The sequence below is a fragment of the Bombyx mori genome, chromosome 20 (assembly GCF_030269925.1).
Source record: "Bombyx mori chromosome 20, ASM3026992v2".
Lineage (NCBI taxonomy): Eukaryota > Metazoa > Arthropoda > Insecta > Lepidoptera > Bombycidae > Bombyx > Bombyx mori.
The window spans coordinates 11,455,429-11,469,234 of record NC_085126.1 but is presented as its reverse complement, the minus strand read 5'-3'; the positions used below and the strand labels follow the sequence as shown (position 1 = coordinate 11,469,234).

At 44.4% G+C, this 13,806-nt stretch overlaps 1 protein-coding gene across 2 annotated transcripts in view; it reads right to left on the bottom strand.

The window, feature by feature from the left end:
- The window catches only part of LOC101738210 (rhophilin-2), a 138,072-nt gene that overhangs the window by 75,259 nt on the left and 49,007 nt on the right, over positions 1-13,806 (bottom strand). The window contains exon 1 of one of the 2 annotated variants that reach the window (XM_004925972.5): positions 2,015-2,193. The exons of the other annotated variant lie outside the window; for it this stretch is intronic. Within the exon in view, the coding sequence (XP_004926029.2) occupies positions 2,015-2,038 (24 nt within the window). The 5' untranslated portion in view covers positions 2,039-2,193. Of the gene's footprint in view, positions 1-2,014; positions 2,194-13,806 lie in introns of those variants that run through there. 2 annotated transcript variants of the gene reach the window in all.

The following is a 13,806-nucleotide window of genomic DNA, read 5'->3' as shown; positions in this document are numbered from 1 at the left end:
GCCCTAGCAAAAGCAGTGCTTTGCAGAACCTACCACCGCATCGGAATTGCGACCCACTGAGAAGATCCAATTGAATTTGCAATTGCAATGGAAAATTTGTTGGCCTTTACGTGACCCCAAACGCTTAGTAGATTTTTGGCAGAAATAGATACCACCAGGTACTTTTTCTTCAATCTCTGGTAGCGTATGGGGTTATTCCAGCTACTAATAAACCGGGTGACCTCATTAACTTAACCTGAGAGAATTCGCTAACAGTGGCCCTAGTAAGAGCAGTGCTTCGCTGAATCTACCACCGGATTGGAATCGCGACCCACTGAGTAGATCCGGCGAGAAACTCAGTGGGCTTTTATGGTCTTACTGGCTACAGCTCATAGTCGTAACATAGTTGAATATGCAATTTCGAAAAGGGCACATCTCTGAAAATGTAAAATGTTCAGGAAATGAAAAAAACTGATTATTTTCTAAAGCAGTGTAAAATTTAAAATATTAACTTTTGAGATATATTTTAGTGTTAATTAGCAATTGAAAATTACTGAAATTATTATAAAATTGGTGTAGGTAAGCCTCAAAACTACATGTATATGAAAAAACGTATTTGACAAAATATGCGACATGTGCCCTTTTCGAAATTGCATATTCAGTTATAGAATATAATAAAAGAAGACTACCAATAATGAGCAACAGAACATAAACAAGTGATTTATAAATTTAAATGGAAAATCTTCTATTTGTTTGTTTTCGCATATTTCCGGAACTCTCCTCTCCTCCTCGCGTCCTTTCCTCACTGAGGGTCGTGACCATCATAATATGTCGACAAGATATTACTCCTTGTAATGTCCCTTCGGAACTACTGAAGCGATATTATCGCATAGTTTCAACAATCAGAGATTAATTTTCAGAGTCAATCATAGGTTTTGTTTCAAAATCGTTTGCTTGAAGAGTCCAAGCAAATATGTTATAACAAAGATAACTGGGGCGGAATCGCCGGTACGTCTAGTGTATTTATTATATGATGGAAATGAGACGCGATTTTTTTAAGAGATTTTTTCATACAATTTATCCAAATTTCATTTAAAATGAATTTTATTCAAAGCATGTATTTGCAATTGTTAATAATTCTGAAATTTAGTCTCGTATTTTATACCTAACTATTTATATAAAAGAATTGTAGAAATGAATTATGATTTTATAGTTTTTATCGTGTTTTTAAATCAAACATTAGGAAGCCACACTAGAACGAACATACCATAAATTTGTCTAATTTCTACATAATTTGCATTGTGTAAGCTCGCGATCATAATTAACATAATTTGTTGAAAACGATCGCGAATATATCCTCGTAGATTGAATATGGATTAATAAAGTTGTCTATTGCAATTTATAGACTTGATTTTTTCTACGGTTTGGGATGGCCATCAATATTAGCGCTCATATTGAGGTAAAGGGTTGAATTTGCAATTGCAATGGAAAATTTGCAGGCCTTTACGTGACCCGAAGCGATTAGTAGATTTGCGGCAGAAATAGGTACCACTATATACTATTTTCAATCTTTTTTAGCCTTTGGGGCTATTCCATGTACTAACAAACCGTTAGGTGACCTCACTGGCTTAACCTGAGAGAATTTGCTAACACTAGCCCTAGTAAGAGCAGTGCTTCGTTGAATCTACGACCAGATTGGAGTCAAGAAGAAGAAGAAGTCAGAACCCACTGAGAAGATCCGGCGGGAAACTCAGCGGCTTGTATCTATGAGCTAATTTACTCGACGATTTGTAGTAAACATAAAGAGTAGATATTTACAGTATAGTAATTGTATCTTTTTAATTGTATATTGTATGTTTATATTTGCATTTCGTGATCTTTGGAAATAGTGAACGTATATAAATATGTTTTTTATTATTATTATTACATAATAGAAAGTTATCTAACAACTAAAGTAATAAAAAAAGTTGCCCGAATGTTTCCCTAATTCGGACGAAGAAACAAATAGAAAGTAACAATAAATAAAACAACAAACCTCCTTTATGTCGATTGTCTTCATTGATAAACACTTTCAAAATTATGAAGAATATAATTTAAAACAGTCACATCACTGCATAACGAACACTAGCAACCGATTGATTTCGCAAAACCGCTTTTTTTTTACTTTTCGAATGAAGACGTGCGTCTGCTCAGCGCGGTGGCCACGCGAGAATGAACGAATTTCCGCTCCGATGGTTTGCGCGGGTTCGAAATTCAAATCAAACTCCACAGTCAGTCATTTAAGGTCCAGAGTTGCCACAATATAACAATCTCTTTATATAAAAATTTATTGCTGATCGTTAGTCTCGCTAAAACTCGAGAACGGCTGGACCGATTTGGCTAATGTTGGTCTTGAATTATTTGTGGAAGTCCAGAGAAGGTTTAAAAGGTAAATAAATTTGAAAATGCTCGGAATTAAATAAAATAAAAACAATTTTGTTTTCCCTTTGATGTGTCCCCCGTCGGACGGATTCCTTTTGTTTGTTTTAAGTTTATTTTATACAAAAGTTTAGGTTTTTATTTATCGATTGAGGTACTACGAAGTCTGCCGGGTCAGCTACTTTTAAATAAATATTTGGCATTCCGAATGTTTTATGCCTATTATAATGGTCGTCAAATCGGCTTTCCCGAAAAAATATAATATTATGTTTAATCGCATCTCACTATGTTTTATAGGGCAATTTCGTCTCTTTTATTGCAAATAACATGAACGTGTTTCCTTGTGTTAAGTGATTAATTACCGGAGTCCATATACATCACAACAACAATGCAACAACATACAACAACCTTTGAATCAAAAGTTCTGAATTGTATGGTATAAATTTTACCCTTCAATTATTAATAATTAATAGTAATGCAGGAACTGTTTGAGAGAATTGGCCATTCACTACTAAAACAGGGCCCATATATACTATTGCCCTAGAACAACTGAACGTAGTGAGTTTTCAGAGATAATTTTTGCCATGTACCAGTGGCCTTTGAATGAACTTCCCTCAGTCTTTCCTGAGCACTATGACATGCCCCTCTCCAAGAGAGATTTCCGGAGAGTACTCAAAGGTAGGCAGTGCCTTGACTGTGGCCTTAGTATATCTGATGTCAACTAGAGACGTTAACCACTCACTACAGGAGGTAATACGCACGTTTGCCTACATGGACAATAAATGAATATAAAAAAACCCGAAGTCTTACTACTGCTTACCAGTAAAAAGTATTTTTTTTAATGACACATATATGATAGTGCAATACGTAAATATTACACTTATCTAATAGGTACGTAAGTGTACGTATCACATACGTTTCACATTGTTACCGATAGATGTCACCGGTAGATTGACGACTTCGAATGTTTTTTTAAGGTAGTGTCAGTTTTCCATTAATGTTTTAAATCAGCGGTCGGGGAACCGGGGTAAATTACCCCAAATGGGGTAAAATGAAATTTTGGGGGGTAAAAATGAAATTTTTGTGAGTAAAAAGTATACATTGAAGTGAAACTTCTTTAGAATCGTTGTGATTTCAAACTCGATGGTCTCACTCCCGAAAAAAATAATTTAAATTAAAAGAGCTTTTTTATGGGGGCTATATATCAAATTTAAACTAGTTTTTTCGTCTAATAATACAAGAAAAATATCATATGCATTACAAAATAACAAGAAATTATCATTTACTTATATTTTCTGTGGGGGCGATTTTTTTCCCTCAACTGTATATTATATATATAAATTACTATTATTACCGCTATGTATTACTAGGTATAACATTGATAAATTGAATAAATGATGTTTAAATTAAATTTTTAGTTATTGTTTTCTTTTCAAAATTATCATGGGGGCTATAATATGAAAGATGCCGAAAAGAAGCGAATTCCTTTTTTTTTGTTCTTCGCCGTGGGGCAATATCAACTTACACAAAAATATTTTTTGGGGTAATAATTAAAAAAGTTCCCCGACCGCTGTTTTAAATAAAGTGTGAAGCTAGTCCTTAAACCGGGACGCGTTGGAGCGTTTCAATGCGGAAACATCTCGAGTTCCCGATAAACGCTCAACGAACAAGTAGAACCACAGAGCATCCAACATAAATAACAGTCATTTAAATTATTTACTACATAATATTTTATTAATGCGCATACATCTATACTAATATATAAATCTACAGTGGTTTTTACGGATGTTCCGTTATAACTACTGAACCGTGCATCCGATTGACTTGAAACTTTACTGGGGAGCGCTCTGAGGAATTGTTACTGTTGTTGTTAGGAATTGTTAGGATACCGGCATCTCGTTTTTACCATCGCACCGCCCGCCACCGGAGTAGAGTTCATCCATACTACCTGGAGCCACTGCGGTCATCCACAGTGCGTTTCCAGAGATATTTTTTGCCACGTACCATCCGGCTATGGAATGAGCTCCCCTCCACGGTGTTTCCCGAGCGCTATGACATGTCCTTCTTCAAACGAGGCTTGTGGAGAGTATTTAGCGGTAGGCAGCGGCTTGGCTCTGCCCCTGGCATTGCTGACGTTTATAAGCAACGGTAACCACTCACCATCAGGTGGGCCGTATGCTCGTCTGCCTATACGGCAATAAAAAAAACTTGGTATCCATGTAGAAAATACAATGTACTTAATGGATAGGCTAATATTTGAGTGCCGGACTCCCTAATAATAATGACAATAAATAATAATGTTAATTTTAAATGACAACGAAGCGCGCGAGTACGGCTAGTAATTTATAATTTTAAATAGTTTAACTAAAGTTTTAGTCATTTTTTTTATTTTGGACGTTTCTAAAAAATAAAAAAAGATTTGTTCTTCTTTTATTGGTATCAACAAAAATTGATCATCGAGTTTCTATCACAAGATTGCTCTCAGATATGTGGGGTTCATTATATGATCAACAGTACTTCCTTTTAATGGCTTGACCCTTAGAGCGCGAGCCGTCGGTAGATCGACTCTCGTTTAATGCGTGTAAGGTGCGGGCCGTCGGAATACCGATTAACGCGCAGTTTATTTATTTATTACACTTCATGTAAAATTTACATTGGCGGAGTTAATGCCTAAGGCGTTCTCTACCAGTCAACCAAAGGTAGTGCAGAGTGAATAGTGGTAGGTGCAATGAAATTTATATTAAGTTACAAATATATACACAAAAAAAGTATATCCATATATATCAACACAGTTACATATACATACATATATACATACATACATATAATAGTTTATACAGTATTAAAAGGAATATATTAATAAGTTTAATTATAGGTACTAGAGGTCCCGCAGTAGTCGAAATTCGAGTATAATTAATTGGAATTGTAAGTTTGTACACTATTATGATTGTATTTTATACTTCTATAATCACAAATTTCGCCAAGACTACACTATAAAAAATATTAACAAAGAGAAACAATATTTAATCTATTCTCAATTTGAAGAACAAAAGTTTGACAATAAGTAGTATGCATGCGTGTGTGCGTCAAACATTCTCGCTCACGACTCGGTCGTGCGCGGACGTGCTTTCCGATCCGTGGCCCGCTTGCGAGCCGCGTCTCTGAACTCACAGTTGTGCTCGACAGTGTAGTGACCGTGAATACATCGTGCGTACAATTCGGTAGTGCGGACGTGCCGATCCGTTGGTCGCTTGCGATCTGCGTATCGAGGTCCATTTTTGTGCGCTAAAGTTTTGTAACCGCGAACCCACCCTTACCAACTGCCTTTTTCAAGGCAAAACCAATCGCTACGTTCAGCTTCCTGTGGCACTCACAGGCTAGCGATTTCCTAACCCTTCCCAAAAACAACAGTCTTTTTCAAGACTAGACCCCCGCTCGCGATTCTGCCTGCTGTAGCACTATACAGCCCGAGCGGGTTCCTTTCCTTTTCCCCGCCGATTGCCGTTTTCACGGCATAGGCATTCCCCCCCCCTGCTCCTTGCTGTCCTGCAGCACAGGGGGGTTACAAATCCTATCCGGGGCCTCGCCTTTCGGCGAGTTCAACAAAAGTCCCGGGGCCGCCCCCCCCGGGCAAGAAGACCGAAGCATGGAAGAACTCAGTGAGAGTGTTATCAGTGACAGTGATTTTGTCGGGTTCCTCCGGGAAAGGTACCCGACAATTAGGGCCGAGTATGTTAGGTATAGGGCCTCTCGTGGCAATCCCTCTCCCCCCGCGTCCGTCGCCGCGTTTCTCAACCGTGCCTCGGAGGCACGCCGCGCGCCCCCCGCCGCCGCGTCAAGTTCGAGCGCACGTTCCCACGATGCGTCTCACGTAGCGCCTAACGCTACCCCCACCCCCGCGCCCGCGTCGAATACGTCATCTCGCGCTTCGTCCGTCGCGACCTCGATTGTTTCGAGTTCAGGCTCCGATACCGAATCGGAGATGGATTTCGAATCCGCGTCAAGCCCTCAGCCTGGAACTTCGGATGGGTTCCAAACCGTAACGCGCGGTAAAAAGCGTACTCGCGCCGTGGAGTCCCGGAGCTCCACGACGAAGCAGACAAAATCCGCGACCGCCTCCCGCCCGCAGGTAGTCGTGACACCGGAGTCGGACTCCGCTCGCCGCGTAACCCCGCCGCCGCGTCCCAAGCCCGCGCCCGCTCCTAAAGCAGCTGCCCCGCCCCCGCTGATTCTCCAGGAAAAAACTGCGTGGAACCGCGTTTCCCAGGCCCTTCAGGCAAATAAAATCAACTACACCCATGCGCGTAACGTCGCGCATGGGATTCAGATCAAGGTCGCAACGCCGGGCGACCATAGGGCCCTCTCAGCATACCTCCGAAAGGAGAACATAGGTTTCCACACCTATGCTCTTCAGGAGGACCGCGAGCTCCGCGTAGTAGTACGCGGAGTCCCCAAGGAGTTGGACATAGACTATGTTAAGGAGGATCTGACCGCTCAGGCCCTCCCGATAGTTAGTGTGCACCGGATGCACAGCGGGCGGGGCAAACAGCCCTATAATATGATACTCGTGGCGTTAGAACCCACCCCGGAGGCCAAAAAGAAGATCGCATGTCTCACGACAATTTGCGGCCTATCCGGGATCTCGATCGAAGCCCCCCATAAGCGTGGCACTCCCGGGCAGTGCTACAGATGTCAGCTTTACGGCCACTCGGCTCGTAATTGCCACGCGCGCCCCCGCTGCGTAAAGTGCCTCGGCGACCACGCCACACTAGATTGCTCGCGTGTTAGGGAAACCGCGACAGAACCTCCAAGCTGTGTCCTATGCCTTAAGCAAGGGCACCCCGCGAACTACCGTGGATGTCCTAGGGCTCCGCGAAAACGTCCGACCCACCCAGCCCCCCGAACCGTCGGCCCAAAGACTTCGGCGCCTTCAGTGCCGAAACCCGCCTTCGTGCCGGCTGCAGTTCCCACGGTGTCGGCGTGGAAAAAACCGCTGCCGTATACGAAGGCGGGAACGGAAACCGCACCCCCGCCCCCGCTCGTGACACGCCCCGCGCCCCAGCCCCTGCTCGCACCTCGCCCCGCGCCCGCGTTCCGTCCCCCGCAACCCTCTGCCGCCAACGACTTCGCGCTCGTGCGTGACTTCGTCACCGCGGTCAACTTCGACCGTCTGCGATCGTTCGCTGACGCTATCCGTAGGTCGGTAACCCCCGAACAGCGGCTCGCGGCCGCTTTCGATCACATGGACGTTTACGAGTCCGTGTCGCGTACGTTATAAAATCTCTACCGGTAACCAATGGCGCAAAAAGGTAGAGAAAAACCGTATTCCCTTACGTTAGCATTCTACAATGCTAACGGACTCGCGCGGCAACGCGATCAAATTTTAGAATTCCTCCGCGACAATCTTGTAGATATTCTATTAGTGCAGGAAACCTGTCTGAAGCCCTCGCGTCGCGACCCGAAAGTCGCGAATTACGTCATGGTTAGGAATGACAGACTCACCGCCTCCAAAGGCGGGACTGCCATTTACTATAGGCGGGCCCTGCACGTTGTCCCTCTCGATACTCCCTCGCTCTCACATATCGAGGCGTCAGTGTGCCGTATCTCGCTGACGGGACACCAGCCGATCGTCATCGCATCCGTTTATCTCCCCCCGGACAAGCCCCTTCTGAGCAGTGACATCGAGTCACTGTTCGGCATGGGAGACTCCGTCATCCTGGCAGGCGATTTAAATTGCCACCACACTAGGTGGAACTGCCATCGTACTAACGTTAACGGTAGGCGTCTCGACGCGTTTATAGACGACCTCACCTTTGAAATAGTCGGTCCCCCAACTCCAACATGTTATCCGTATAACATCGCGCTCCGTCCGAGCACTATAGACCTGGCATTGCTTAGGAACGTAACTCTGCGCTTGCGTTCCATCGAAGCAATGTCAGAGCTCGACTCAGACCACCGACCTGTCGTTATGCAGCTCGGTCGCCCCCACAACCCAGTCACTGTTACGAGGACCATGGTGGATTGGAATAAGCCGACACCGCTCCGCCAATCCTCCCTTACGGCCCGGATTCGAATCTATCCCCCGAGGACACCGTCGAATCCATAAACATCATTACCGATCACATATCTTCCGCGATCATTAGATCTTCTAAAGAAGTCGATGTGGAGGACAGCTTCCACCGCATCAGACTGTCCCCCGATCTTAGGAATCTCTTAAGAGTTAGGAACGCGGCAATCCGGGCCTACGATCGTCTTCCCACGCATTCAAACCGGATTCGGATGCGTCGTCTACAACGCGAAGTCCACTCCCGCTTAAGCGACGCGCGTAACGATAATTGGCATAGTTATTTAGAACAACTCGCGCCCTCCCACCAAGCATACTGGCGACTAGCTAGGACTCTCAAATCCGAAACTACCGCTACTATGCCTCCCCTCGTACGCCCTTCAGGCCAACCACCGGCATTCGATGACGATGACAAGGCTGAGCTGCTGGCCGATGCACTGCAAGAGCAGTGCACCACCAGCACTCAACACGCGGACCCCGAACACACCGAGTTAGTCGACAGGGAGGTCGAGCGCAGAGCTTCCCTGCCGCCCTCGGACGCGTTACCCCCCATTACCACTGACGAAGTTAGAGACGCGATCCACAACCTACAACCTAGGAAGGCACCCGGCTCCGACGGCATCCACAACCGCGCGCTTAAACTCTTGCCAGTCCAACTGATAGCAATGTTGGCTACAATTTTAAATGCCGCTATGACGCACTGCATCTTTCCCGCGGTGTGGAAAGAAGCGGACGTTATCGGTATACATAAGCCGGGCAAACCGACAAACGAAACTTCTAGTTACCGTCCGATTAGTCTCCTCTCGACGATAGGAAAAATTTACGAACGGCTCCTTAGGAAACGCCTCTGGGATTTTGTTACCGCGAACAAAATACTCATAGACGAACAGTTCGGATTCCGCTCAAAACACTCGTGCGTACAACAACTGCACCGCCTCACGGAGCACATTCTGATAGGACTAAATAGGCGTAAACAAATCCCGACCGGCGCCCTCTTCTTCGACATCGCGAAGGCGTTCGACAAAGTCTGGCACAACGGTTTAATTTATAAACTGTACAACATGGGAGTGCCAGACAGACTCGTGCTCATCATACGAGACTTCTTGTCGAACCGTTCGTTTCGATATCGAGTAGAGGGAACTCGTTCTCGTCCCCGTCAACTGACCGCCGGAGTCCCGCAAGGCTCCGCGCTCTCCCCGTTATTATTTAGTTTGTATATCAATGATATACCCCGGTCTCCGGAGACCCATCTAGCGCTCTTCGCCGATGACACGGCTATCTACTACTCGTGTAGGAAGATGTCGCTGCTTCATCGGCGACTCCAGATCGCAGTAGCCACCCTGGGACAGTGGTTCCGGAAGTGGCGAATAGACATCAACCCCACGAAAAGCGCAGCGGTGCTCTTCAAAAGGGGTCGCCCTCCGAACATCACTTCGAGCATCCCACTCCGTAGTAGGCGCGCAAACACCTCCGCCGTTAGTCCCATCACTCTCTTTGGCCAGCCCATTCCGTGGGTCTCGAAGGTCAAATATCTAGGCGTCACCCTCGACATAGGGATGACATTCCGTCCCCATATAAAAACGGTACGCGACCGCGCCGCGTTTATTCTAGGACGACTCTATCCAATGCTTTGTAGTCGAAGCAAACTGTCCCTCCGTAATAAGGTAACTCTCTACAAAACTTGTATACGCCCCGTCATGACGTATGCAAGCGTAGTGTTCGCTCACGCAGCCCGCACCAACTTGAAATCCCTTCAGGTTATTCAATCACGATTCTGCAGGATAGCCGTCGGAGCGCCTTGGTTCCTTAGGAATGTGGATCTCCACGACGACCTGGAGCTCGACTCTTTTAGTAAGTATCTACAGTCGGCATCGCTGCGCCATTTTGAGAAGGCGGCACGACATGAGAACCCTCTCATCGTAGCCGCTGGAAATTACATACCCGACCCAGTAGACCGAATGGTAAACCGTCGACGTCGCCCAAAGCACGTCATTACGGATCCTCCTGATCCATTAACGGTGCTTTTAGGCACCACAAGCACCGGTCACCGTCCTCGTCGAACCCGTCGCTTGCGACGAAGGGCTCGACGAGCGAACTAACCCATAGACACAGCCCACTGAGTTTCTCGCCGGATCTTCTCAGTGGGTCGCGTTTCCGATCCGGTGGTAGATTCTGCGAAGCACTGCTCTTGCTAGGGTCAGTGTTAGCAACTCTCCGGTTGAGCCCCGCGAGCTCACCTACTAACGTTAGGGTGAAGCTGAAATAGCCTCTCAAGGCTATCAGCATAGGTAGGGAAAGGAAAAAAAAAAAAAAAGTGCGTCAAATACATGGTATGTAGTGTGTGCAATGTTTTCTTTATTGATTTAATGTATCTTTTATGCATTATTTAAAAAAAATATTAGCATTGTGCACTTCTTCTCTATATTCTCTATAAGTGTGGAAAATTTCATGCTCTTCCGTCCGCGCAATTTTCGTAAAAAGGGATACAAAGTTTTTGCTTCACGTATTAATATATAGATTTATTAGACATCAACCTGTACGGACGTGTCGTAGCGAGCGTACGTATAGCGTTTTTAGTTACAAAATTTATAAATAACCATTTAAAATTATTTTACTTTGAATTTAACACTGATTTTTGTATTTTTTTTAAGACTAGCTTTTTTTAAATGTACTCTTTTCAATAATCGCTTAGTCATTTCTGTAAAATGTGTGAAAATAAAATTAAATATTTAGAGTAAATTATTTGATCATATTTATTTATTACGTGGGTACGATTCCCGCATCTTAATAAATCATAAAACTTACGTGTGATGAACAAGTTTGTTTTGCTTTTCGTCTGGGTGCTCATTATCTGTATACGTATATATTTAAACTTATATACCTAAGTGTGTTTGTCCGGTACCCATAATACCGGGAATAACACGGGTCAGATGTCCGTGCGTGATTTGTTCCCAGCTATTTATTTATTTATTTAAAATACGCAGGGTGGCGGTTCCTTCCTCCCCCTGCGGGCTCACAAGACTCCCTACCACCTCTATTTATTCTTACCCTCCTCATAGAGTTTCTTGTCTTTTGTGAATCATTGATAAAATCATGAGAATTTAAAAAGCCTTTTTGAAAATACTCCTTAAACTTTTGTCATAGCAAACAAAAAATTTGCTATTAGCTTTTATCAGGCGCTAATGTAAAAATAAAGATGTATGGAACGTTAGCGCCTGATAAAACAATTAATCACTCATACGTAAATCTAGATAAATATAATCGCGTGGCATCCGCTGCGTAATACACAACACTTATTCATGTTTCACTCTTTAGTTGCTGGTGTACGTGAATGATATAAATATTAAAATAAATTTGCAATCGAAACTGAATTAATTTGGGTCGCTTCCAGTACTATACACCGAGTTATTAACAAAAGTCGTGTCTCGTTATAACTTCGTCAATCTTACTTTACAGACGGAAATTAGTATCGTGCGGCGATCAGCCTACCTATACGATCTGTCTTAGTACATTTTTGGATGCACACGATACATTCAAGTGAGTCCCAAGTAGAAAGAGCGATGTGATTAGACACGGATTTAAATATTGAGTTAAACTGTCATTTTTTGACGTGACAACGTCTTATAATTCGATGGAGCCAGCTGCACGCACGAAAAAACATGACTCATGCGGCGTTACCTCGCTCTGAGGCGTTCCATTTAAGGCTTGACAAAGAGGCACAATCGGCCTGCGTGTTCGGCAGCGTTCGACATCTGTCTCTCTCCTACTTGAGTGAGCGATGCATCCGCGTGGACAGCCTCCTGCTATACAATAATACATTTACATGTTTTCGTCAAGTATGAAGTTCAGTGAAAAGTGAATGTGGTGTCAAATGTCCATAGAAAAAATCTATCAAACAAATAAAATTAAAATTTTCTTATGAAAAATGAAACCATTCCATCAGTATTTTCTTATGACGTGGTCACGTTCAACTATCGTCAGTAAACCGACTTTACAGACAACTGATTTTACATTAGACGTCATTTCGGATCCTCCCGATCCACTAACGGTGCTTTTAGGTAGCCCAAGTGCCAGTCATCGTCCTCGCCCCCGTGTCGCTTGCGACGAAGGGCTCGGCGAGTAAATTAACCCACAGACACAGCCCACTGAGTTACTCGCCGGATCTTCTCAGCGGGTCGCGTTTCCGATCCAGATGCCAGGGTTAGTGTTAGCAACGCCATCAGGCTTGAGCCCCATGAGCTCAGCTACTACTGTGAATCTAGTATAACCCCTCGAGGTTACTAGAAAAAACAATCGTTATCTGTGAAGGCCTCGCGAAGAAGACATTCTGATTGTTATTTTTTATTGCCTTTGCCTGCAGACGAGCATACGGCCCACCGATGGTGAGTGGTTACCGTCGCCCATGGACTTCAGCAATGCCAGGGGCAGAGCCAAGCCGCTGCCTACCGCTTAATACTCTCCACAAGCCTCTTTTAAAGAAGGAAATGTCATAGCGCTCAGGAAACACCGTGAAGGGGAGCTCATTCCATAGCCGGATGGTACGTGCCAAAAAATGTGCCTAATATTTACGAGGTGTGCTCCGTAACGTCTGACCAGTCGTAAGCCCGTCAAATATGTACGTGTACTAAAAAGTAAGAGTTCACATCGAGATAAATTTCGGATGCTGGTAACGGCGCATCCTAACAGTTCTCGGGAACCGGTTCTGTGTTCGCGGAATGCCTAGCAGTACTGACCTAGATACCTCCGTGGGCGAACGCGCCTATATTACATCGCTTGGATGATGAAGCGATTACGGAATGACTGGGATAAATAAAAATCTATATGATTCTTAGCTTGTTCTTGGCATGCCTATTGCTAGTAGCCTTGAGGGGTTATTCTAGCTATAGCGAACCTGTAGGCCAGCTCACGGGGCTCAGAATGAGAGACTAACAAGAATTATAATTTGCGTAATTACTGGTGGTAGGACCTCTTGTGAGCCCGCGCGGGTAGGTACCATCACCCCGCCTATTTCTGCCGTGAAGCAGTAATGTGTTTCGGCTTGAAGGGTGGGGCAGCCATTGTAACTATACTGAGACCTTACAACTTATATCTCAAGGTGGGTGGCGCATTTACGTTGTAAATGTCTATGGGCTCCAGTAACCGCTTAACACCAGGTGGGCTGTGAGCTCGTCCACCCATCTAAGCAATAAAAAAAAGTTTTATCTCTATTAAACGCCAAATAATCATCAAATGGTAAATAGCCGTCTTTGCCCAAAATGACGTGCACTTCGGATCCTCCCGATCCACTATCGGGACTTTTAGACATTCCAAGGACCGGACACTGTCCTCGTCGAGCTCGTCGAGCG